This window comes from Sphaeramia orbicularis, chromosome 21, assembly GCF_902148855.1.
Source record: "Sphaeramia orbicularis chromosome 21, fSphaOr1.1, whole genome shotgun sequence".
NCBI lineage: Eukaryota > Metazoa > Chordata > Actinopteri > Kurtiformes > Apogonidae > Sphaeramia > Sphaeramia orbicularis.
Genome location: NC_043977.1, coordinates 1347041 through 1374675, shown reverse-complemented (window position 1 = coordinate 1374675; position 27635 = coordinate 1347041). Strand labels below are relative to the sequence as shown.

The following is a 27635-nucleotide window of genomic DNA, read 5'->3' as shown; positions in this document are numbered from 1 at the left end:
GGTTAAAGGTGGACGTTTGGGTCTGTAAGGGTTAAAGGTGGACGTTTGGGTCTGTAAGGGTTAAAGGTGGACGTTTGGGTGTTTAAGGGTTAAAGGTGGACGTTTGGGTCTGTAAGGGTTAAAGGTGGACGTTTGGGTTTTTAAGGGTTAAGGTGGACGTTTGGGTCTGTAAGGGTTAAAGGTGGACGTTTGGGTTTTTAAGGGTTAAAGGTGGACGTTTGGGTCTGTAAGGGTTAAAGGTGGACGTTTGGGTCTGTAAGGGTTAAAGGTGGACGTTTGGGTTTTTAAGGGTTAAAGGTGGACGTTTGGGTCTGTAAGGGTTAAAGGTGGACGTTTGGGTGTTTAAGGGTTAAAGGTGGACGTTTGGGTGTTTAAGGGTTAAAGGTGGACGTTTGGGTCTGTAAGGGTTAACGGTGGACGTTTAGGTCTGTAAGGGTTAAAGGTGGACGTTTGGCTGTTTAAGGGTTAAAGGTGGACGTTTGGGTCTGTAAGGGTTAAAGGTGGACGTTTGGGTTTTTAAGGGTTAAAGGTGGACGTTTGGGTCTGTAAGGGTTAAAGGTGGACGTTTGGGTTTTTAAGGGTTAAAGGTGGACGTTTGGGTTTTTAAGGGTTAAAGGTGGACGTTTGGGTCTGTAAGGGTTAAAGGTGGACGTTTGGGTCTGTAAGGGTTAAAGGTGGACGTTTGGGTCTGTAAGGGTTAAAGGTGGACGTTTGGGTGTTTAAGGGTTAAAGGTGGACGTTTGGGTCTGTAAGGGTTAAAGGTGGACGTTTGGGTGTTTAAGGGTTAAAGGTGGACGTTTGGGTGTTTAAGGGTTAAAGGTGGACGTTTGGGTGTTTAAGGGTTAAAGGTGGACGTTTGGGTCTGTAAGGGTTAAAGGTGGACGTTTGGGTCTGTAAGGGTTAAAGGTGGACGTTTGGGTTTTTAAGGGTTAAAGGTGGACGTTGGGTCTGTAAGGGTTAAAGGTGGACGTTGGGTCTGTAAGGGTTAAAGGTGGACGTTTGTGTCTGTAAGGGTTAACGGTGGACGTTTGGGTCTGTAAGGGTTAAAAGGTGGACGTTTGGCTGTTTAAGGGTTAAAGGTGGACGTTTGGGTCTGTAAGGGTTAAAGGTGGACGTTTGGGTTTTTAAGGGTTAAAGGTGGACGTTTGGGTGTTTTAAGGGTTAAAGGTGGACGTTTGGGTCTGTAAGGGTTAAAGGTGGACGTTTGGGTCTGTAAGGGTTAAAGGTGGACGTTTGGGTTTTTAAGGGTTAAAGGTGGACGTTTGGGTTTTTAAGGGTTAAAGGTGGACGTTTGGGTCTGTAAGGGTTAAAGGTGGACGTTTGGGTCTGTAAGGGTTAAAGGTGGACGTTTGGGTTTTTAAGGGTTAAAGGTGGACGTTTGGGTCTGTAAGGTTTAAAGGTGGACGTTTGGGTCTGTAAGGGTTAAGGTGGACGTTTGTGTCTGTAAGGGTTAACGTGGACGTTTGGGTCTGTAAGGGTTAAAAGGTGGACGTTTGGCTGTTTAAGGGTTAAAGGTGGACGTTTGGGTCTGTAAGGGTTAAAGGTGGACGTTTGGGTTTTTAAGGGTTAAAGGTGGACGTTTGGGTCTGTAAGGGTTAAAGGTGGACGTTTGGGTTTTTAAGGGTTAAAGGTGGACGTTTGGGTTTTTAAGGGTTAAAGGTGGACGTTTGGGTCTGTAAGGGTTAAAGGTGGACGTTTGGGTCTGTAAGGGTTAAAGGTGGACGTTTGGGTGTTTAAGGGTTAAAGGTGGATGTTTGGGTCTGTAAGGGTAAAGGTGGACGTTTGGGTGTTTAAGGGTTAAAGGTGGACGTTTGGGTGTTTAAGGGTTAAAGGTGGACGTTTGGGTGTTTAAGGGTTAAAGGTGGACGTTTGGGTGTTTAAGGGTTAAGGTGGACGTTTGGGTCTGTAAGGGTTAAAGGTGGACGTTTGGGTGTTTAAGGGTTAAAGGTGGACGTTTGGGTCTGTAAGGGTTAAAGGTGGACGTTTGGGTGTTTAAGGGTTAAAGGTGGACGTTTGGGTCTGTAAGGGTTAAAGGTGGACGTTTGGGTGTTTAAGGGTTAAAGGTGGACGTTTGGGTGTTTAAGGGTTAAAGGTGGACGTTTGGGTCTGTAAGGGTTAAAGGTGGACGTTTGGGTGTTTAAGGGTTAAAGGTGGACGTTTGGGTCTGTAAGGGTTAAAGGTGGACGTTTGGGTGTTTAAGGGTTAAAGGTGGACGTTTGGGTGTTTAAGGGTTAAAGGTGGACGTTTGGGTCTGTAAGGGTTAAAGGTGGACGTTTGGGTGTTTAAGGGTTAAAGGTGGACGTTTGGGTCTGTAAGGGTTAAAGGTGGACGTTTGGGTGTTTAAGGGTTAAAGGTGGACGTTGGGTGTTTAAGGGTTAAAGGTGGACGTTTGGGTGTTTAAGGGTTAAAGGTGGACGTTTGGGTGTTTAAGGGTTAAGTTACTGTAGAATGTTGCTCAGATTTTTTCTTTCCAGTCTTAAATGTGCTCTTTCATCCGTTCTCTGTCGTGTTCATATTCAGTCCTCCCTCTTCTCTGCTGCTTCCTCCTGTTAGCGTTCACATTTTTAGATCCTCTTTCTTCTTCCTCCAGTGTTTGCGCTCAGCCTGGGTTTGCTGGTGTGTTGTTGTTCGGATAACCTTCTTCCTACTCTTACACTCTTTTCTTTTGTGTTGTACTGTTCTGTATCTGCATCTGTGTTCCTCACATAAACAGTCATTTTAACGTCTGTGTTTCATTTGGGCACATTTGAACTCCCCATCTCATCGGTCTGTTTCAGAGGTCCTCCTCCTCATCCCATGGGAGTTCATCCCAGTGTGTTGGGTTGTCTCCTCCCTCATCAGTGGTCCTGCTGACAGTCACTGCCTCGTCTGTATGAAGTTGGCCTCTCACGTACAGACAGTGTTTGCTCTGTCGGCAGCGTGGCCCGTTTCCTGTGTGTTTACGGTGAAGTGCCGTCCCTGCAGGAGGTCTGCTGAAGCTTCAGGTGTCCTTCTGTGCACGTGCTCATCTGGGTTGTGTGTCTTTGTGGGTAGACCTGTGTGTGTCTGTTTATGCATGGTGTTGTCATCAGACTCCTGCAGGTTGTGTATGTTTGTATAGGTTTATGTCAGAGCAGCAGAGGGTTTTACAGTAATGGTGTTTACTTTGTGTGATGGTAGAGGACGTTTGAATGTTTATCTGCTGACCCCAGTGTCTACATCCACTGGTCAGATTCTCCTCAAAGACCCAGCGCTGTTTTTGTGGAAGTTTCCAAATGAATTTTTCTCTCTATTTAGCATTTCTTAAGGAATTTCTCACCATTTATTCTAATATTATCCTCTATATTTAGCATTTTCCACTGTAAAGCATGTTATTTGTTATATTTAATTTAGATATTCATGAAAACTCGAAGGTTTTTATATCAAAACAGAGAAAACTGAAGAAAAAGTGAGTTTTTCAGCAAATATCTCATAAACCCTTAAACACCCAAACGTCCACCTTTAACCCTTAAACACCCAAACGTCCACCTTTAACCCTTACAGACCCAAACGTCCACCTTTAACCCTTAAACACCCAAACGTCCACCTTTAACCCTTACAGACCCAAACGTCCACCTTTAACCCTTAAACACCCAAACGTCCACCTTTAACCCTTACAGACCCAAACGTCCACCTTTAACCCTTAAACACCCAAACGTCCACCTTTAACCCTTACAGACCCAACCGTCCACCTTTAACCCTTAAACACCCAAACGTCCACCTTTAACCCTTACAGACCCAAACGTCCACCTTTAACCCTTACAGACCCAAACGTCCTCCTTTAACCCTTAAACACCCAAACGTCCACCTTTAACCCTTACAGACCCAAACGTCCTCCTTTAACCCTTAAACACCCAAACGTCCACCTTTAACCCTTACAGACCCAAACGTCCTCCTTTAACCCTTACAGACCCAAACGTCCTCCTTTAACCCTTAAACACCCAAACGTCCACCTTTAACCCTTACAGACCCAAACGTCCTCCTTTAACCCTTAAACACCCAAACGTCCACCTTTAACCCTTACAGACCCAAACGTCCTCCTTTAACCCTTACAGACCCAAACGTCCTCCTTTAACCCTTAACACCCAAACGTCCTCCTTTAACCCTTAAACACCCAAACGTCCACCTTTAACCCTTACAGACCCAAACGTCCACCTTTAACCCTTACAGACCCAAACGTCCTCCTTTAACCCTTAAACACCCAAACGTCCACCTTTAACCCTTACAGACCCAAACGTCCTCCTTTAACCCTTACAGACCCAAACGTCCACCTTTAACCCTTACAGACCCAAACGTCCTCCTTTAACCCTTACAGACCCAAAACGTCCTCCTTTACCCTTAAACACCCAAACGTCCTCCTTTAACCCTTACAGACCCAAACGTCCACCTTTAACCCTTACAGACCCAAACGTCCTCCTTTAACCCTTAAACACCCAAACGTCCTCCTTTAACCCTTAAACACCCAAACATCCACCTTTAACCCTTACAGACCCAAACGTCCTCCTTTAACCCTTACAGACCCAAACGTCCTCCTTTAACCCTTAAACACCCAAACATCCACCTTTAACCCTTACAGACCCAAACGTCCTCCTTTAACCCTTACAGACCCAAACGTCCTCCTTTAACCCTTAAACACCCAAACGTCCTCCTTTAACCCTTAAACACCCAAACGTCCACCTTTAACCCTTAAACACCCAAACGTCCACCTTTAACCCTTACAGACCCAAACGTCCTCCTTTAACCCTTAAACACCCAAACGTCCACCTTTAACCCTTACAGACCCAAACGTCCTCCTTTAACCCTTACAGACCCAAACGTCCACCTTTAACCCTTACAGACCCAAACGTCCACCTTTAACCCTTACAGACCCAAACGTCCTCCTTTAACCCTTAAACACCCAAACGTCCACCTTTAACCCTTACAGACCCAAACGTCCACCTTTAACCCTTACAGACCCAAACGTCCTCCTTAACCCTTACAGACCCAAACGTCCTCCTTTAACCCTTAAACACCCAAACGTCCACCTTTAACCCTTACAGACCCAAACGTCCTCCTTTAACCCTTAAACACCCAAACGTCCTCCTTTAACCTAATCCATCTACTGATCTAAACTGTTTAATTCCTGCTGATCCTCTAATCCTATTAATCCATGTCAATAATTGGTGTCAAATACAGTTCTTCATCTTTTCATGGTCATCAGATATGACCATATTTGGACGTTCAGAGGCTCCGTAGTTACCATGGAAACCCCGTCATCTTCTCCAACATTGCTTGTCCAGTCAAACCCATGCAGTTGGATCAGTGCCAGTGGATGGACACACTGGGTTTATGTTCAGTTCATGAGTTTTTTTTTTAATTTGCTTTTTTCTTCAGTTTTCTCTGTTTTTGATATAAAAACCCTCAGCTTTAATCTGAGTTTTAATGAACATCTACATGATCAGTGAATTAAATATAACAAAATACATGATTTTTACTGAAACGATGCAAAACACTGAGGATAGTATTCCAATAAATGGTGATAAATCTCTTCAGAAACGTTTGAAGACGTCAGAAGACGTTTGGGTCTTTAAGGGTTAAATCCAGATGAACATCAGCATTCTGTTGTAAATCTGTTCAGATCGATTGAATCATTTCACTGACCAGGGTTTGTAGTATACTCTATACCAGGGGTGTAAACATGTGGCCCGGGGGCCAAAACCGGTCCACCAAAGGGTCCAGTCTGGCCTGCAGGATGAATTTGCAAAGCGCAAAAATTACACTGAAGATATTCACAATCAAGGCTGTGGAACGGTTTTAGTTCAGGTTCCACGTACAGAACAATGTGATGTCAACTGAAATAATAGCATAATAACCTATAAGTAATGACTCCAGATTTTCTGAGTTTAATGTGAAAAATATATTCCATTACACCTCTAAATAATGACAACTCCAAATTTTTCTCTTTGTTTTCGTGTAAAAACTTACATTAAATTAGGAAATATTAACATTTACAAACTATCCTGAATGTGACAAACCTAAACCTGAAAAGTGAAACTTTAACTTTATTCTTCCAGTTATTAAATATTTTATGTCTTTGTAGATCCAGTCTGTAATATGCACATATAAGTGGTAAATTGAGGTGGAATATTGTTAAAATTGCACTTATTTTTCTCAAGAAATGTCTGTTTTTTCAGGTTATTCACATCATTTTTGTTTTGATAGTTTGTAAATGTACAAATTTTCTTAATTAAATTTTGATTGCACTGAAACAAAGAGAAAAATTAGGAGTCGTCATTATTTACAGGTTATTATGCTGTTATTTTACTGGTGCGGCCCACTGCAGATCAGTTTGGGCTGAATGTGGAACTGAACTAAAGTGAGTCTGACAGCCCTGATGGAAACTGTATGCTGTTGCAGTTGGATTCTACGTAAATACTTCCAGATCCCATAAAAGTTTCTATTTTATTCATTAATTCTTAACCATTTTTTTATCATGTTTTATGTTTGAGGGTTTATTGAATGTCCTTTGTTTCTTGTGAGGAGTTTAATCAGAAAGTCCAGAAAAGTGTCTGTGCTCCAGCAGAAAGCGCTGGCTTCCTTCGGTCCTCTTACTTTAGATCCAGAGCACACACCAGCTCAGAACATATGCGTATTCACGCAGACTTCCCTCTCACCATCTCCAGACAAATTAATTTGTGTGCGTTGCCTTCAGCTGCAGCTCGGCCCGTTCCACAGCTGTTCCAACCGACTGCAGCACTTCACAACTCTGTCATCACTATGAATCATTCAGTTTGGCAAATAACCAGACTCCCAGCCTGGGTGGAGATGATGAAGTACTTAATCATCCTATACCCTCGTTAATGAAACACAGAGCAGAATGCAGCTTTTTTTTAATCAAATCTCTAAAAAAGAAAAAACACTATATTTGTGTCACTGCAGGCCAAATCCAAACTAATGAATCTATGACTTTTCTTCTCTCCCCGTGTCACTCTGCTGGCTTGTGTTGCTCTGCTTTATGGACATCCACGCAGGCTCAGGTCAGTGCCGTTCATTCTGTACGTTTGCTCTGCTTTAGTTCCTGAAGACAGAATGCATGTTGGGTCTGTCCAGGCTGATGATGATGATGATGATGATGATGATGATGAAATTCTGTATTCAGTCATCACATAATAATCCAACCAGTGTCCACACTCCAAACACTCCCCACAGGTTAGTAGTGATGGGACTGGTGGCGCTTTGAAGGGAGTCGTTCAATCAGGAGTCGTTCACTGAAAAGAGTCGTTCAAAAGACTGACTCTTTTATGTTTTTGGCATTCTTTTGAAACACCAGTGTTTGAATGACTAAATAGGCTACATGTGATGATTGACATTCCATTTTAAAGGTGTTTAATTAGCGCGGCAGTAAATATTATCTTACTGTAAAAAAGAATAGTTAGTTCAAATGTGTGGAATAAATCCATGACATGAGAGGTGACATTAGACAAATGATGGAACTGGACCAAAAACATCACAGTACATTATGTGGACTAGTCTGTAGAATAAAAGTGAAGAAGAAAATAAAACATTTTCTTATGAAATATGTTATTCTCCTCAAAACAAGAACAATAAATGTGTGGAAACATATGGAAAAACTGCACAAAACGCAACAGTGATTAATCAGTGCAAGTACTGAAATACCTGAACTGTAGTGACATTCTCAGAACTAGAACAGTATGTGTGGAAACATACAGAAAAACTGCACAAAACACAAAAGCCATTTATCATTGCAGTTACTTAAATACCTGAACAACTGTAGTGCATTTTCCCTCAGAACAAGAACAATAAATGTGTGTAAACATATGGAAAAAAATTGCACAAATCACAACAGTGATTAACCACTGTTATTAATCAAAAAAAAAAAGAACGGCTCTTTACAAAGACTCGGTTCCCATCGTTCATTTCAAAGAGCCGTTCAAAAGATTCGATTGGTTTGTGAATGTCACATCACTTCAGGTTAGTGAGTGAACAGGCCCAGACAGAAGCAGAACGCTGACATTAATGCCTGTCCTACTGAACACATTCAGTTACCCAGCATTCAACAGAGGAAAAAGAAAAAACAACAATGCATACAACCAAACAAACAAGCAAAAACATAAAAAAGTGAAACTAAACCAGAAAATAGAAAACAAACCAACCAAATTAATGGAATTTAATGTAGAGTCCAAAATAAATTATTTACTTATTACATCTGAACAACTGTATCCTTCAAAAATTGCCTTACGTACCATTTTTTTTAAATATCCAAAATGAGCTGCACATTCTTAAATCCATGCTGGACTCATTCCATAGTTGAACTCCAGTAACACATACACATCTGCTTTTAGTCTCTTTTCTAGCTTTTTGTTCGACACATTTCCAAATATCTCATAAATCCTATTTAGACTCATGTTTAGAAGGACCTTTGGACACAGACAGGGAGTCACTTTAATTTGGCTTTATACATTATTTGCATTATTTTATAGTAAACCAAATCATTAAATTTCATAATATGGGATTTCATAACCAATTTCTGAGTCCACCCTGTGAGCGTCAGCTGTCTGAGCCCAGACACTGAAACACAGTTGGATCACAGAGCGCACAACAGCTTCTGGGGACTACCTTCAAATGATGTTCCATCTTTTTATGAATCGGAGAGGCTACGTGGGCTTTTCTAAGGAACACTAGGGCTTCATTAGCGGCAGTCGATAACACTTTTTAGCATCTTATTATAGAAATCATTTAATTGCTCTAATTTCTGAATTGATTGTTGTATTGTTTATCTGAGGGTGTTTTAGCAGATGGAGAAAAAGCACTGGTTCGATCAGCTGGACCTGTTTGTGTGTTTTCATAGTCTGTGTTCAGACTGGAGGTAAATGTGTCCACATGTGACCTGGATCTGATCTGATGTTTGTGTCCACATGTGACCTGGATCTGATCTGATGTTTGTGTCCACATGTGACCTGGATCTGATCTGATGTTTGTGTCCACATGTGACCTGGATCTGATCTGATGTTTGTGTCCACATGTGACCTGGATCTGATCTGATGTTTGTGTCCACATGTGACCTGGATCTGATCTGATGTTTGTGTCCACATGTGACCTGGGACAGATCTGTTACAGACTTCAGGGTTACATTCAGTTCAGACTCAAAACTGACAGAAGTCACATTTAACGTGGAATATGAACCAGCACCAGTGACAGGAAGTCGATTCTTTTTACTGACTCCATTCTTTCGGTTGGTTCCTCTAAGGCTAAAGATGTTCATTTTGTCTTCTGTTTATGTAATTATACTTCTCTTTTTTCTTTTGTTCAGACAAGGTATAGCTTTTTTAGATGTTAGCTGCTTGACAGTTTCGACTGTGACTCCAGTCTTCCTTCTGAGGAATCATTAAATTTCATCATATGGGATTTCATAAACAAGTCTTCCTTCTGAGGAAGACTGGAGTCACAGTCGAAACTGTCAAGCAGGTAACATCTAAAAAAGCTATACCTTGTCTGAACAGAAGAGAAAAGAGAAGTATAGTTGGTTCTTCTGTTATGAATCGATTCATTTGATTCACCATTTAAAAAAATCCACTACATCACTTAACAAACAGAAGGACAACAGGTCGAACCCCTAAATGTGTCTGTTCTGTTCATCTATGAAGAATGGAATTAGAAAATTATAAAACTAGTTTAAAAACACAGTTCTACTGTCGATAGGTAACTGTGTTTAGTATGATCTATCTATGTCTGTCTGTCTGTCTGTCTTTCTATCTATCTTTCTATTTTACGTTGCTTTAAACATCTTTGTGCTCTGTGTTTCATTTTATTTTATTTGCTTTTCTTTCTGTTCTGTCCTCTTACATTAGGGGATCTAGTCTCATTCATTGGTTCAATAGACTCAGCGATTCACAGAGTGATTCAGTGAGTCATTGATTCGTGAATGATTCAGAATTTATTCAACTACTCGATGCTACTCAGCTCTCGTCGGCCCTCCTCTGCCGCTCTTTCATTCAGTGGTTCACTACCTCTGTCCGTCCGTTGCCAGCAACTAGTCTCAAGATACAATCAGACATGTTGCCGTGGAAACGACCTGCGGCACAGCGCGTCCCACAGCACTTCTACCTCCGACTAAATGAGAGATTCTGATCAGATTAGGTGATAATAAACTAAATATTAGCAAAGTGCTGCTGAATCGATTCAGTTGCATTACAAATCGATTCAACTCATTCACTTAAATGAATTGATTCATTTGAATGTTTTTTTGTGAATCACCCATCACTAACGAGCGCACAAAAAAAATCAGATTTCACCCAAAAATCTGAATTGTGCATTAAGACCTGCAGTCTGAACGGAGCTGTAGTGTGTGTGTGACTGAAGATGTACCGTGTGTTAGTGTTCAGTCTCAGTCTGGTACACTGACTTTACATGGATTTAATATTTAAAGAAAATAAGAAATATAAAATTAATTCTACCTTATGCTTCATGGCACCGTCATCTGGTTTTAAAGTGCTGTTGTCGCCTGATTCCTCCAGGTTCTTCTGCTCCACATGTATTTTATGTATGTGTATATATATATATATATATATATATATATACAGTGTACAAAGTGACAGCATTTTCGTGGTGATGAAAATTATGGGTTAAGATGCCGCTAAGCTTCTCCAACCGTAGTGGAGGAAGTGGGGGCAGAGTAGATGCCAGTTTACCCAGCAGGGGCATCTGCAGGGACAGATGGGAGATGATGAGGGTGTGTAATAGGCATCTGTGTGGCCCAGAGGGGATGGAATACTCAGCACTCATTCCCTCTGCCTCTAGTCTACACACACACACACACACACACACACACACACACACACACACACTTACAGAACCCCATTACTGCTTGTCATAGCTTTTTCCACAAATTGTCCTCCAGAGTATACCTTTTACTGTGGCAGATTGTTACATAGATTGAGCGTAAACGTGTGTTTACAGGAGCATTGGCCTGGCTGTTCCCCTGCTTATACAGACATCCCATAGTCAGTGGTTTATACAGACATCCCATAGTCAGTGGTTTATACAGACATCTCATAGTCAGTGGTTTATACAGACATCCCATAGTCAGTGGTTTATACAGACATCTCATAGTCAGTGGTTTACACAGACATCCCATAGTCAGTGGTTTATACAGACATCCCATAGTCAGTGGTTTATACAGACATCCCATAGTCAGTGGTTTATACAGACATCCCATAGTCAGTGGTTTATACAGACATCCCATAGTCAGTGGTTTATACAGACATCCCATAGTCAGTGGTTTATACAGACATCCCATAGTCAGTGGTTTATACAGACATCCCATAGTCAGTGGTTTATACAGACATCTCATAGTCAGTGGTTTATACAGACATCCCATAGTCAGTGGTTTGAGTGGGGCTCAGCAGGCGCCTCCTTCGTCCATCTGGATCCTGCCGTGGTCATTGTTGTTTGATGCGTCCCGTGCTGTTGTCCTCAGAGCAGGCATTAGATTCATTTTACTGTGACTGTATATTTGTGTGCAGTGAGAGCCGTATTGTAGAAGATAGGTTTGGTCAAAATCATAAAACTGTTAGCTTTTTAATTTTAATGTTATTTTAATATGCAAACACAAACACAGAGTGCAGACAATAACACAAACACAGTTCATAACCTAGAGTCCTGAAATTCTATGGATGTCCATGAAAGACAGGATGGACAGAATGCAGAGGAAGGACAGACAGGACAGACTGATTATAATAGCAGAAAATAATTATACATTTGAGACAGACGAAGACAGACCAAACCAAACCAGACTGTGTGTGTGCGTATGTAGAGGTGTTTGTGTAGATGTGTGTATATGTATTTATGTAAATGTTCCGTCTGTGCCAGTGACTGTATGTTTGTGTGCACTGACAACATTATTGTACTGAATATGTTTGGTAAATGTCCTAAAACTGTTCCAGATGTGTGAACTGTGTTGACATCCAGTGAACTCTGGACCCTGTTGCCTGTAAAGTTGGAATAATAATTCTGTTTTCATGCACATTGGTCTTTTTTTTATTCCTATTTCTACACATCAGTCATGACCCTGAGTCCCAGATACACTTGATGCAGAATAAATCACATTTTTATAATAATTTTATGAGAAGATCGAAAAATGTTTTATTCCAACTATATGGGCAATTTAACTGAGGCCTTTTTAATCTGAAATCCTAATAGTTATTTCCTAGAATTATTGGGGAAACATTATGAACTTGAATGAAATTCCTTCTGTATCTGATGTGATATAATATATATTATATTATATTATATTATATTATATTATATTATATTATATTATGTTATATTATATTATATTATACTATATTATATTATATTATATTATGTTATATTATATTATATTATATTATATTATATTATATTAAAGCATCCTATTATTTATATAAAAGCACACAACTCTTCTTGAAATAACCAAGAAGTGTTTGTGAACAGCTATAATATATATTAAAAAAAAGTATTAATTGTGTTCATGATGCACGACTGTTTTTATCTGTACTTGTACTATCTAAGGCTCCGCCCACAGCAGGTCTAATGCACACTTCAGATTTATGGGAGAAATCTGATTATTTTTGTGTTGGTTCATATTCCACATTAAATACGACTTCTATCAGTTTTGAATCTGAACTGAATGTGACCCTGAAGTGACCCACATGCACTAAAGAGGTCCTGAAGTGACCCACATGCACTAAAGAGGTCCTGAAGTGACCCACATGCACTAAAGAGGTCCTGGAAATCTGGTTTTCCTCTGCTCCGACCAACAACTGGGACATTTATCGCATTTCAATGATGTAAAGGTCAGATAAATGCGACCTGGACGTTCAGACTGAAGTCACATTAGAAAATATCAGATCTGTATCAGATTTAGGACCATATATGAAAGTGGTCTGGGTCAGATCAGATCCAGGTCACATTTGGGCACATTTACCTTCAGTGTAAACACAGCCTTAGTGCAGTATGTGACCTGAAACACTCAGTTGTGTCCATACTATAAGCCCTCCTTCCTTTGTGTGTGTGTGTGTGTGTGTGTGTGTGTGTGTGTGTGTATGTGTGTGTGTGCAGGTGTACCAGGCCGTGCCGTGCCACAGTGAATGCAGCCAGTATGAGTGGAGGACTGAGCCCTGGTCCATTTGTACCATCAACTCTGTGGATGACTCTCCAGCCTGTGGGGAGGGGGTCCAGAGCCGCAAGATCAGGTCAGTGAGCGGGTTAGTGTTGGCAGACAGTGGACCTGGCACCGCAGCCTGGGGGGGGGGGCTGACTGTAGGCCTGGCACCGCAGCCTGGGGGGGGGGGGGTTCTGGCAGCCGTCCTGCAGCTGGCAGTCACTCTGGTTCTGACACTTGCAATGCCTGGAGAAAACAAATAGTCAGAATGAGCTGCTGCTTCCTAATGAGTCTTGTTGGATTTTTATTTATTTTATTTTTTCGCAGCGTCTTCTTTCGCTGTACTTAACCCATAAAGACCCAGAGCTACGTCTGTGCCAGTTCCCATATGATGTTTTCATTTATTGTCATATTATCCTCTGTGTTCTGCATTTGTTTCAGTGAAAATCAGGTATTTTTCTATATTTATTTAAATTGTGAAAAGTAATATGAAGTTTTTTAAAACGAAGTGCAAAGTGTGCCTAAAAGGCGCACCCGGATACTGGAAGGTTAAGTCAGGGGTGTCAAACATGCGGTCCAGGGGCCAAAACTGTCCCTCCAAAGGGTCCAGTCCAGCCCATGGGATGAATTAGTGAAATACAAAAATTACACTGAAGATATGAACAATCAAGGATGTCAAAATAAATTTAGTTCAGTTCCATCTAAAGTGGTCAGACCAGTAAAATACTATCATAATAAAGTATAAATAACAAAAACCACATATTTTTCTTTGTTTTATTGTTAAAAAGTAAAATTACACAAAAATGTTAACATTTACAGACTATCCTTTTACAAATAATGTGAAAAACCTGAACAAATATGAACAACCTGAAATGTCTTAAGAGATTTCAGAGTAATTTTACCAATATTCTGTCTGTTCTTAAATGTTTTGTGCATTTGTAGATCCACTGTGATCTGTACGTTGTAATGAACATGTGAAAATGAGAAGCTGAGGCCAAATAATGGCATAAATTATTAAAATTGCACTTTTTTTCTGAATAAATTTCATTTTGGTCATGGTTCATGTTTTTCCATATTTTTTTAAAAGATAGTTTGTAGATGTAGAAATTTTGATAATATAATCTTACTTTTTCCACTTTAAAACTTAGAAATTAGACATACAAATTTTGGAATTGATATTACTTCTGTATTATTCTGTTCTTATTTGAATGATCCGGCCCACTGCAGGTCCTATTGGGCTGGATGTGGAACTGAACTAACCTGAGTTTGACAGCCCTGCTTTAAGTGTTGGATGGAAATCATACTGGTTTCATTGTGTCCAAACCCCAGAGTCCTCAGTGTTCACTGTTCCAGCGGACAGTGACTGAGGACTGGAGGAGCTGGACTCACTCCTACTGCCTTTGGTCCATTTAAGACTGACCACAGTTCATTTCCCCCAAAGTCCAGACTGTTTTAGGTGTGAATCAAGGTTCTAATAGCTTTGGATTTTTCATTATAGTTCAGTTTTATTTAGTTTTGAGTTTTTTTCTGTAATTCAGTTCATTTTTAGAGCAGATTTGATAGTTTGTATTAGTTTTTGTTTTTTTTCTAAATGCTTAGTTGTAGTTTAGTTGTAGTTCAGTTGTAGTTCAGTTGTAGTTCAGTTGTAGTTCAGTTGTAGTTTAGTTGTAGTTCAGTTGTAGTTCAGTTGTAGTTCAGTTGTAGTTCAGTGGTCTCTTTTCTCTTCTTCTCTGTGCTCCTATTCAAATCAATCCCAGACAGGACTCTGCTGCTTTAGTCTCCATGTTTCCAGGTAGAGTGGGGACCAGAAGACGACTGGAAACCACAAGTGAACACAAGTGACGGAGCAAAAAGTGTCGTATGGAGACAGCACAGAAAACTGAGAGAGACAAAGAAATCCATTTAACATCAATCTGACATTGACAAAGACCAAAACCAAGGGAATTTGATCCAGAATTTTTTTCTGTTTTAGTTAGTTTTATAAACACACAATACAGTTTCAGTTAGTTGTGTTTTTTTCTTTTAATTATAGTTTTTATTTATTTCAGTTAACAAAAATGTTTTTACAATTCTAGTTTTCATCATTTCATTAGTTTTCGTTAACGATAATAACCTTGGTGTGAATACAAACATGTGAACGCTGATTTGAACCAAGTGGACCCAGACCACCTAGAAGAGTTGGTCCTGGTCCACTTCCAAACGGACTGTGGTTCAGTTGAGCTCAGATGTGAATAGAACTGTCCTCCAGCCCAAACAAGCCTTTGAGCCTTTTGTTGTTGATGAGCCACCGTAGCCTCTGGAAGGAGCCGAGGATCATGGGTAGTCAGAGCTGACAGCAGCAGCCATGAGCTGAGGACCAATGAGGACACTGAAGGTCTCATGGACATGTGGTCACATGTCCATCTGACCAAACTGGATCCAATCAGCTGTTCTGGACAGTTCATATTATTTTAGTAAATGTGTGTCTGTCAAAATAGAAAACAGAGTCTGTAAACCAGGGCTGTCGAACTCCTGTTAGTTCAGTTCCACATTCAGTCTAAAGTGGGCCAGACCAGGAAAATAATATAAACAGTAGGATAAGAACTTTTAAGTGAAACAAATAAATTCCATAATTAAAATGTTTACATTTACAAATTGTACTTGAACACAACATGAACAAATATGAACAACCTGAAAATTCTTTAGTTAAATAAGCGCAATGTGAACAATATTAGGCCTTAGTTTATCATTTATACATGTGAATCACAACTTAGAGACCACGGTGGATCTACAAATACACACAACATTAAATAACGGAGAATATTAGTAAAATTCCACAGACTTCTCTTAAGACATTTCAGATGTTCACATGTTTTTTATAAAGGATAGTCTGTAAATGTAAACATTTTTGTGTAATTTTACTTTTTTTTTTACACTAAAACAAAGAGAAAATTTCATTATTTATAGGTTATTCTGATAGTATTTGACTGGTCTGATCCACTTCAGACTGAAATGACCTAAAATGATTCTAACATCCTTGATTATTAATATCTTCAGTGTCATTTTGTATTTCATAAATTCATCCCAGGACCAGATTGGACCCTTTGGTGGGCCAGATTTGGACCCCAGGCCGCATGTTTGACACCTGTGCTGTAAACCATGACTGCACGTTGGACCTCCATGTTTGTTTTCATTAACACCTGCTGTCTCTGATTGACCCCGCCCACGACTTTTTTGTCCAATGCCAGCGCAGTTTGTCACATGCTTGTGTTTACACAGTTTGGTCCATTAGCAACAAGTACAATGAGAATGTGATCGAACTAAAGGAAAAAAATAAAGTCTGTATTCGATCTGAAGCAAATAAGTGGAACCAAAGGACCAAGGACAGTCCAGGTGTGAAGGCAGGCTTAGTCTACCTTCAAACTGCAGGTACATGTGTCCATATGTGACCTGGATCTGATCTGTTCCAGACAGTCTGAACAGCACTCATCTGACCCAGACCGCTGTCATATGTGGTCCTAAATCTGACCCGGACCACTGTCATATGTGGTCCTAGATCTGACCCAGACCACTTTCATATGTGGTCCTAGATCTGACCCAGACCACTTTCATATGTGGTCCTAGATCTGACCCAGACCACTGTCATATGTGGTCCTAAATCTGACCCAGACCACTGTCATATGTGGTCCTAAATCTGACCCAGACCACTGTCATATGTGGTCCTAAATCTGACCCAAATCACTTTCATATGTGGTCCTAAATCTGACCCAAATCACTTTCATATGTGGTCCTAAATCTGACCCGGACCACTGTCATATGTGGTCCTAAATCTGACCCGGACCACTGTCATATGTGGTCCTAAATCTGACCCAAATCACTTTCATATGTGGTCCTAAATCTGACCCAGACCGCTGTCATATGTGGTCCTAAATCTGACCCAAATCACTTTCATATGTGGTCCTAAATCTGACCCAGACCGCTGTCATATGTGGTCCTAAATCTGACCCAGACCACTGTCATATGTGGTCCTAAATCTGACCCGGACCACTGTCATATGTGGTCCTAAATCTGACCCAGACCACTGTCATATGTGGTCCTAAATCTGACCCAAATCACTGTCATATGTGGTCCTAAATCTGACCCGGACCACTGTCATATGTGGTCCTAAATCTGACCCAGACCACTGTCATATGTGGTCCTAAATCTGACCCAAATCACTGTCATATGTGGTCCTAAATCTGACCCGGGGCACTGTCATATGTGGTCCTAGATCTGACCCAGATCTGATATTTTCTAATGTGACTTCAGTCTGAACGTCCAGGTCGCATTTATCCGACCTTTATGTCATTGAAATGTGATAAACGTCCCAGTTGTTGGTCAAAGCGGAGGAAAACCAGATTTCCTTCTGTAAACACAGTGTGTGTCTATGTGGTCACGTATTCCATCAGGACCTCTTTAGTGCATGTGGGTCACTTCAGGACCTTTTTAGTGCATGTGGGTCACTTCAGGACCTCTTTAGTGCATGTGGGTCACTTCAGGACCCCTTTAGTGCATGTGGGTCACTTCAGGTCCTCTTTAGTGCATGCGGGTCACTTCAGGTCCTCTTTAGTGCATGCGGGTCACTTCAGGTCCTCTTTAGTGCATGCGGGTCACTTCAGGGTCGTATTTAATGTGGAATATGAACCAACACACACAAAAAAAATCAGATTTCACCAAAGAATCTGAATAGTGCATTAGGACCTGCTGTGGGCGGAGCCTAAATCTGACCGTCACACGTCAGAGTTTGTTTTAATGTTTTATTCTGACACAAAAAACCTGTAATCGGAACCTTCACAACCTGAAACTTGAAACTGTGGAGACCCATTAAAATGTTTTGCACGGTCCTATCTGAGAATATAAGCCTTCTATTTTGAGACAAAAACTTAGAAATGTGTTTTGAAACAGAAGAAAGTGCCCTAGTTAGGAGAGCCCCAGAGACGAGTTATACAAGTGCATGTGCTGCTGCTGTGTTAGGTGTGTTCAGAAGGGAAGGAGGAGCGAGGAGAGCAGCGCCACCGTGGAAGACAGTCTGTGTGAGCAGGAGGAGAGCCCCCCCACAGCCCAGGTCTGCACCCTGGCCTGTCCCAACCACTGTGTGATGGCGCCCTGGGGACCCTGGAGCCCCTGCCCTTCGGTAAGAAGCACACACTCAACCGCCTCCGTCTGTCCGGGTTAGAGGAGCGTCTGTGGTGGACGCAGTATTTTCATCATCAGAACCATCCATAGAATCCTGGGGAGCATCACTCGTACCCTGGACCTTCACGGCAGGGTAGGGTCATCAGTTCAGTGTCCGTCCGTCTGTCCGTCTGTATGTGCAAACACTGAAGGCCGAGTGGTTTCCAGTGTGGCCGCGTTCTGTTCTTTCTTACCAAAGTTACTTTTGCACAAAGTCTTTTTTTTTTCTTTTTTCACATTTTTATTTAGAAATATTGAGAAGATTTCAGCATACATTGAAATTACACTGTGGTCACCAAACAAGTATGTGACCAGTGACCAATCTGTCCATTCTCAACATTTCAGTTTTTCTTTTTTTTCTTTTTTTTTGTGTTAATAATAAACAAAACAGTTGAACAGTGAACAATGGATGCATTGTTACATAAAGAAAACACACACGAAAGACCAAGAGACTTTGACCTCCTCTCTCGAAAGAAAAATAAATACATAAATAAATACATACATACATACATACATACATACATACATACATACATACATACATACATACATAAATAAACAGTAGAATTAATTAAATAAACAAAAAAACAGACAATTCCAGATCCATTGTCATTTTATTGTCATTTCTTGTACATTTAGGGTTCCAACAGCTTGTGTTTGGTAAGTGCAAACAAAAAATATCCACTTTGACCAGAGATTTGAAAATGTGTTCATTTGTAATCGAAGGGAGAAGGTTCGTCTGTCCATCTGGTAAATTTCAGTCACAATATCTACATTATTCCAGATGAGCTGGTTCAGGTTGGAGCCAGTGTCTGGTCACTGCCTTTTTTCCTGCAGTTATTACAATTCTATACAAACAGGCATTGTTTTTTTTTGTGAAAAGCCAGTGTGTAAATGTCAACATTTTTGTGTAATTTTACTTTTTTGACTCTAAAACAAAAGGAAAAACGTAGCTTTTTTTCATTATATATAGGTTATTATGATAGTATTTTACTGGTCTGACCCACTTTAGATTGAACATCTTTGATTGTTAATATCTTCTGTGTAATTTTTGCATTTCACAAGTTCATCCCAGGGGCCAGATTTGGCCCCCGGACCACATGTTTGACACCTGTGCCCTAATGTACGGTGGCCCAGAGGGGCAAGAAAAAAAAGGAGATTGTGATTAACTTAAAAAGAAGTATCTGAAAAATAAATGTACCCCTTAAATAAAAAATACACTTGCATGGAAAATGAAACTATCGCCTAAAAAAAATGTAATGAAAAATCATTTGTACAAAGAAATAAATTAAACTTGTATGATTTTTTTAACAAAATAATCTCCTCCAAAAAATAGACTTGTACCAAAAAAAGTGTCTCAAAATAAAATTAAGCAACATCAAAAATTATACATTTATCAAAAAAAAGTGTTTGAAAACATAAAACTTCATATGACTAAAAAAGAAAACCCATTCACTTTTTAAATAAGGTTCATCAAAAAAAAAACAAAAAAAAACCAAACATCATCCACCTTTTCAGTTAGGGGGTGCTGTTTACAGAAACAGTCTGTCCAAAGCCACCGGTGTCAGTAACTTCCAGAGGAAAGACCATGAATGTGTGTTCAACCATGTGTTCAGGTAAAGTACCTTACACTATTCATACAAACACTATCATTTTATTTTTTAAAAATACCACAAACAGTAAAAAAAAAAAAAAAAAGAGCAGATTTATAGAACCTAGAACCAGCTGTTTATTGTGGGAACATAGTTTTACTGTGTGGTGGTCATGTTCATATTGGAAAACAAATAAGTCTTAGATCCATTTGTAACGTTGTAAATCCAGCTGATGACAGACACCCGGGGCTAGCCTCGTCTACTGCAGTTATTCAGAGCGTTTCCACTGTCCTGGAGTCCACGTAGTCTGTACCCAGGACCGCCTTCAGCTGGACTCAGGTACGGTACTGGCACATGGACCGTTTACATTCACATGGATAAAATGAAATGGACTTTGGGTCCAAGGGACTGGGATACCCAGTCTGAACAGGCCACAGCAGAACAGGAAATGCTTTTGTCGACATTATTTGTAAGAATGTAGCCCTGAAAACAAAACTCAAAACTCCTCCTTCCTCTCCCAGTCAGCTGTCGCTGCTCATGTTCTGATGTTTGTTGTATCAGGAATCAACCTCGACCTCTGCTTCATCTGAGTCTGAACCAGTTCCTTCAGCCCTAACGTCACTGACCTGCCTCGTCCTCTGAAGGTGGAGGAGGATGTGACGTACGCCCTAAAGCAGTCACATTCTGTAGTTGTTTTAGTGTCGGGGTTCCAACCCCAAACCACAAGTGTCCTAGTGTCAGTGCAGGAGGTCCAGACGCTCTGGAGACATGACCACAGTGGAACTGACCCTACTGTGGTTGTTCTTCCACCAAAATGACCTGGAAATAGAGTTGGAAGGACCAAAAAGTCCAGAGTGTGGCTTTAAAATGATGGAAACTCAGACGTGTTGCAGATCCAGTCGGGTGTCCTCACAGTACTAATGGGCCGGTGTTCTCCGCTGACGGGGAACCCTGGGGCTAAATGTGGAGCATGGTCGTGTCTTTGTCCGACAGCGTACTGATCACAGCCACGCAGCCATGTTATGGATTTCCTGTCAAATCTGCAGTTCACTGGACTGAAACAAAGTCAGAGAAACAGAAAAGAGCACAAACAGGTGCAGACCACTTCATTCAGCTTCCAGTTTCTCCGCCGACGTTTCACCGCATTAACATTTTTAAATTAACACGATTTGGCAGCACTCTGAGCTTTTACAGAACGTATGATTTAATGCATGTGGTTCCATAATACCCGTTACCCTGGAAACCACTTAACAGGCGTGTATAAAACGGCTATGGGTGATTTGCCTCTTCTGTAAAATAAGCACTTAGTACATGTGTAATTCTTGATACTGCACTTTCCCATGTGTCACACGTTCTCACTCCTGATGACTTAATTGTCCTCAGAGACAAAGATGAGACGCGGTTCTTGGAAAGTGTGCGTCAAGAATGGAAAATGGCCTTGGTAAGTGGAGAGCGCAAGAAGGCGCAGAGATGTTCGACGTAAAATACAGGAGGCTGTTGTAATTGGATAGAGCTGTACAGCCCTGGGCTGTTTCTGAGAGGAGGAGGAGGAGGAGGAGGAGGAGGAGGAGGAGGAGGAGGAGGAGGAGGAGGGGCATGGTGTCAGAGCAGCTGTTAAAGGGGACACATCTGAGGGGTTCTGGGGTCCGGGGGGATGAAGGACCAAGGTTCTAATAGTTTTGGATTTTTCATTCTAGTTTAGTTTTATTTAGTTTTGACTTTTTTTTCTCCAATTCAGTTAGTTTTAAATAGTTTTAAAGCAGGATTGCTAGTTTTTATAATTTTTTTTGTTTTGTTTTAAATGCTTAGTTCTAGTTCAGTTTAGTGTAGTTTTGGTGTTTTCATATTTTTTATCTTCCTTGCTGTTGTAATCTCATACAGTACTCTGCTGCTTTATCCCGACTTTAGTCTCCATGTTTCCAGGTAGAGTTGGGACGAGAAGACGAGTCTAAACGACAAGTGACGAGAAGTGACAGACTATGAAGTGTCGTACGGTGCCGTTAGCTAAAACTGCTAGAGCAAAATAAATTGATTTCATATTAATCCAACATTGACAAAGATGAAAACGAAGGGAATTTTATCCATAGTTTTTATCCATTTTAGTTTTATAAACACACAATACAGTTACAGTTAGTTATCTTTTTTTCTTTTAATTCTAGTTTTTATTTATTTCAGTTAATGAAAATGTTTTTACAATTCTAGTTTTCGTCATTTTGTTAGTTTTCATTAATGATAATAACCTTGTGAAGGACCACATTCTGGATCAGACCAAGGTCATTTACATGTTGGCTGCGTACAGTCCATGATGCTACCTGTCGTCTTTTGGTGACGTAGAATGTGTCAATAAAATTCTGTTGGTGTTAGATTGTATTTAGAGCCCTTAAACAGCTGGACATTAACCCTTAACCCTGTAAAGCCTGAACCATTAAATCATTAACAGAAAATTCCAGATCTTTGAAACTGGAGCCTTTATTGGTCCTTCTGACCAACCAAATACAAATTTCCATTTATGAGTTTTAATTTTGTATCATATTTGATCCATTGGGTCTCAGTGCTCAAATATTATTATTTTTGAACAAACAAAAACATAATATAACACAAACATGTCGAACACATTGGTGATTCCTTTTCTAAGTGGTCAAAGTTCTTCCTCCTTCCTCATTAATGACAGTCTGGTAGAAAAAAAGAAAAAAAAATATCACACTGATCGTGTAGAGGGCTTCAAAACTCATGTGTCAAATATGATACGTTTGGTGTTATAGGGTTAAAGACCCAAACATCCACCTTTAACCCTTAAACACCCAAACATCCACCTTTAACCCTTACAGACCCAAACGTCCACCTTTAACCCTTACAGACCCAAACGTACACCTTTAACCCTTAAAGACCCAAACATCCACCTTTAACCCTTACAGACCCAAACGTCCACCTTTAAACCCTTACAGACCCAAACGTCCACCTTTAACCCTTACAGACCCAAACGTCCACCTTTAACCCTTACAGACCCAAACGTCCACCTTTAACCCTTACAGACCCAAACGTCCACCTTTAACCCTTACAGACCCAAACGTCCACCTTTAACCCTTAAACACCCAAACGTCCACCTTTAACCCTTACAGACCCAAACGTCCACCTTTAACCCTTACAGACCCAAACGTCCTCCTTTAACCCTTAAACACCCAAACGTCCACCTTTAACCCTTACAGACCCAAACGTCCACCTTTAACCCTTAAACACCCAAACGTCCACCTTTAACCCTTACAGACCCAAACGTCCTCCTTTAAACCCTTACAGACCCAAACGTCCACATTTAACCCTTAAAGACCCAAACGTCCACCTTTAACCCTTACAGACCCAAACGTCCACCTTTAACCCTTACAGACCCAAACGTCACCATTAACCCTTAAAGACCCAAACGTCCACCTTTAACCCTTACAGACCCAAACGTCCACCTTTAACCCTTACAGACCCAAACGTACACCTTTAACCCTTAAAGACCCAAACGTACACCTTTAACCCTTACAGACCCAAACGTCCACCTTTAACCCTTAAAGACCCAAACGTCCACCTTTAACCCTTACAGACCCAAACGTCCACCTTTAACCCTTAAAGACCCAAACATCCACCTTTAACCCTTACAGACCCAAACGTCCACCTTTAACCCTTACAGACCCAAACGTCCACCTTTAACCCTTACAGACCCAAACGTCCTCCTTTAACCCTTAAAGACCCAAACGTCCTCCTTTAACCCTTAAAGACCCAAACGTCCACCTTTAACCCTTACAGACCCAAACGTCCACCTTTAACCCTTACAGACCCAAACGTCCACCTTTACCCTTACAGACCCAAACGTCCACCTTTAACCCTTACAGACCCAAACGTCCACCTTTAACCCTTACAGACCCAAACGTCCACCTTTAACCCTTAAAGACCCAAACGTCCACCTTTAACCCTTACAGACCCAAACGTCCTCCTTTAACCCTTACAGACCCAAACGTCCTCCTTTAACCCTTACAGACCCAAACGTCCACCTTTAACCCTTACAGACCCAAACGTACACCTTTAACCCTTACAGACCCAAACGTACACCTTTAACCCTTAAAGACCCAAACGTCCACCTTTAACCCTTACAGACCCAAACGTCCACCTTTAACCCTTACAGACCCAAACGTCCACCTTTAACCCTTAAACACCCAAACGTCCACCTTTAACCCTTACAGACCCAAACGTCCACCTTTAACCCTTACAGACCCAAACGTCCACCTTTAACCCTTAAACACCCAAACGTCCACCTTTAACCCTTACAGACCCAAACGTCCTCCTTTAACCCTTACAGACCCAAACGTCCACATTTAACCCTTAAAGACCCAAACGTCCACCTTTAACCCTTACAGACCCAAACGTCCACCTTTAACCCTTACAGACCCAAACGTCCACCATTAACCCTTAAAGACCCAAACGTCCACCTTTAACCCTTACAGACCCAAACGTCCACCTTTAACCCTTACAGACCCAAACGTACACCTTTAACCCTTAAAGACCCAAACGTCCACCTTTAACCCTTACAGACCCAAACGTCCACCTTTAACCCTTAAAGACCCAAACGTCCACCTTTAACCCTTACAGACCCAAACGTCCACCTTTAACCCTTAAAGACCCAAACATCCACCTTTAACCCTTACAGACCCAAACGTCCACCTTTAACCCTTACAGACCCAAACGTCCACCTTTAACCCTTACAGACCCAAACGTCCTCCTTTAACCCTTAAAGACCCAAACGTCCTCCTTTAACCCTTAAAGACCCAAACGTCCACCTTTAACCCTTACAGACCCAAACGTCCACCTTTAACCCTTACAGACCCAAACGTCCACCTTTAACCCTTACAGACCCAAACGTCCACCTTTAACCCTTACAGACCCAAACGTCCACCTTTAACCCTTAAAGACCCAAACGTCCACCTTTAACCCTTACAGACCCAAACGTCCACCTTTAACCTAAACCATCTGCTGATCTAAACTGTTTAATCCTATCAATCCATGTCAATAATTGGTGTCAAATACAGTTCTTCATCTTTTCATGGTCATCAGATATGACCACATTTGGACATTCAGAAGCTCGATAGTTACTGTGGAAACACTGTCATCTTCTACAACATTTTCTTCAGTTTTCTCTGTTTTGATAAAGTAACCTTTAAATTTACTCTGAGTTTTAATAATCATCTACATGATCAGTAAATTAAATATAGGAAAATACCTGATTTACACTGAAAAAAATGCCAAATAAAGAGGATAATATTAGAATAAATGACTTAATAAAGGTCAAATCCATGTGGGAGCGTCCACAGAAGCAGCCCTGGGTCTCCATGGGTTAAAGTGAACAAACCCGGTGCAGAACAGCGCTTTGTGTTTGTGCTCGATGCAGTCGTATGTCACAGAGGAAGAATCCACCCTGACACAGTCTGAGCTTCCACAGGGGAAGCGTCCTTATCGTTGGCCTCTATCTGCTGGTATCACTGGATCCTATTAAACCATCGTCTTATTTTCAAATGCTTCTCCAGACCAAATACATTCTGGTTCAATGAGATACGATCTGTGCATGGATTAAAATAATCTGTGCTATCTGCCCTAATGCTGAGCACCAGCTGCTGTTTTCACATCTATTCTTAGCACATTTTCAGTATATTTGAAAGTCACCGCTGCATGTGTTGCAGATTTGTGTAGATAATTTATCAAACACTTTCTTGGAAATTACAGAAGAATCGTCTTGATAAAAAAAAAAAAAAAGTTTAAATTAAAGAGTGTAATAGGAAAAAGATTAAACAAAAGGTTTAGGACCTGAAATAATACGATGCAGTGCATCCAATATGTGTTTGATTCAACATTTTCATCCAAAAACATGGTTTGTTCTATAATGCTGCAGAACACAATCGCAGTTATATTTCCATTTTTCATCTCATCTATCCAGTGTTTCATCACTTTACCATCATGCACAGGGTTTAAGAGAAAAAAAAAAATGCCCCAGCAAGAAAATGGAATCAAAGACCTGTTTGATAAAGTGTGTGTGTGTGTGTGTGAAACCTGTCCCCCTCTGAGTCCAACAGGCTTCAGCCCCCCCCCCCCCCTCATGTGTTTTTGTCGGTGCTTCATGTGCAGCCGTGCGACCAGAACTCAACCAGGACCCGGACCAGGACCATCGTCCGCCCCCCCGCCTCAGAAAAGTCAGTGTGTCCGGAGTCGGTCCAGTCAGAACCCTGTGTCCTCAACAGCACCTGCTTCTGGTACCAGTACAGGGTCTCAGGTACGGGATCTGCAGCTTCCTTTGGACCCCCAAAGAATCCAGTCCAGTCAATTCCAATCCAGTCTAGTCTAGTCAAGTGCAGTCCAATCCAGTCCAGTCCAGTCCAGTCTAGTCAAGTGCAGTCCAGTCCAGTCCAGCTCAGCTCATCTTAGTCCAGTCCAGCCCAGTCCAGCCCAGTCCAGCCCAGCTCAGTCCAGACCAGTCCAGTCCAGTCCAGCTCAGCTCAGTCCAGCCCAGCCCAGCTCAGTCCAGTCCAGCCCAGTCCAGCCCAGTCCAGCTCAGCTCAGTCCAGTCCAGCTCAGTCCAGTCCAGTCCAGTCCAGCTCAGTTCAGTCCAGCTCAGTCCAGTCCAGCTCAGTCCAGTCCAGTCCAGCTCAGTTCAGTCCAGCTCAGTCCAGTCCAGCTCAGTCCAGTCCAGTCCAGCTCAGTCCAGTCCAGCTCAGTCCAGTCCAGTCCAGTCCAGCTCAGTTCAGTCCAGCTCAGTCCAGTCCAGTCCAGTCCAGTCCAGTCCAGTCCAGCTCAGTTCAGTCCAGCTCAGTCCAGTCCAGTCCAGTCCAGCTCAGTTCAGTCCAGCTCAGTCCAGTCCAGTCCAGTCCAGTCCAGTCCAGCTCAGTTCAGTCCAGCTCAGTCCAGTCCAGCTCAGTCCAGTCCAGTCCAGCTCAGTCCAGTCCAGTCCAGTCCAGCTCAGTCCAGTCCAGTCCAGCTCAGTCCAGTCCAGTCCAGTCCAGTCCAGTCCAGCTCAGTTCAGTCCAGCTCAGTCCAGTCCAGTCCAGTCCAGCTCAGTTCAGTCCAGCTCAGTCCAGTCCAGTCCTGTTAGTAGATGTGATCATTTTCGTCATGTCATGTAACTTTTTTCTCTCCAGAACACAGAGGACAGTCTGGAGTTGACATTCTTTCTGTATAGTTCTGTTCTTCTGGTTCTGGTCCGGCCCAGTTCAGATCATACTGGGCTGAACTCACTGGAGCTGGACGTCCCTGTTATAGAACAAACTAGAGTGAAGATCCCAGCAGTGGAACTGTGTGTGTGATCAGCTGATTGGACGGAGTTGAGGTTGTTGTTGATAGTGTGTGTTTGTGTGTGTGTTTGTGTGTTCATCACAGACTGGAGTACGTGTCAGCTGAGTGAAAACGCCATCTGTGGGCGGGGCCTACGTTTACGCCTCCTGGACTGTGTACGCGGCGACGGCAAGACCGTGGAATTCCAGAAGTGTGAGGAGGTAACGTTTACACAGTTCAGTTTATTCAAAACTGCATCCTTCAGCTGTTTGGATGGTTTTGTGAACATACACGATGGTATTTGTGTTCAGAAGGTTCAGCTCAAGGTTCCAATAGTTTAGGATTTTTCATCATAGTTTGGTTTTATTTAGTTTGGACTTTTTTTTTCTCTAATTCAG

The 27635-nt window shown here is 41.5% G+C and overlaps 2 protein-coding genes across 2 annotated transcripts in view; one reads left to right on the top strand and one right to left on the bottom strand.

Annotated features, from left to right (window-relative positions):
* The window catches only part of LOC115412788 (thrombospondin type-1 domain-containing protein 7B-like), a 51068-nt gene extending 32715 nt beyond the window's left edge, over positions 1 to 18353 (top strand). The window contains exons 4-6 of the mRNA XM_030125449.1: positions 7029 to 7034; positions 13117 to 13250; positions 18152 to 18353. Coding sequence (XP_029981309.1) covers positions 7029 to 7034; positions 13117 to 13250; positions 18152 to 18353 — 342 coding nt within the window. The remainder of the gene's footprint in view (positions 1 to 7028; positions 7035 to 13116; positions 13251 to 18151) is intronic.
* Positions 18354 to 21054: 2701 nt separating this feature from the next.
* LOC115412786 (thrombospondin type-1 domain-containing protein 7B-like) overlaps positions 21055 to 27635 on the bottom strand; it is a 150410-nt gene continuing 143829 nt past the window's right edge. The window contains exon 10 of the mRNA XM_030125448.1: positions 21055 to 21068. Coding sequence (XP_029981308.1) covers positions 21055 to 21068 — 14 coding nt within the window. The remainder of the gene's footprint in view (positions 21069 to 27635) is intronic.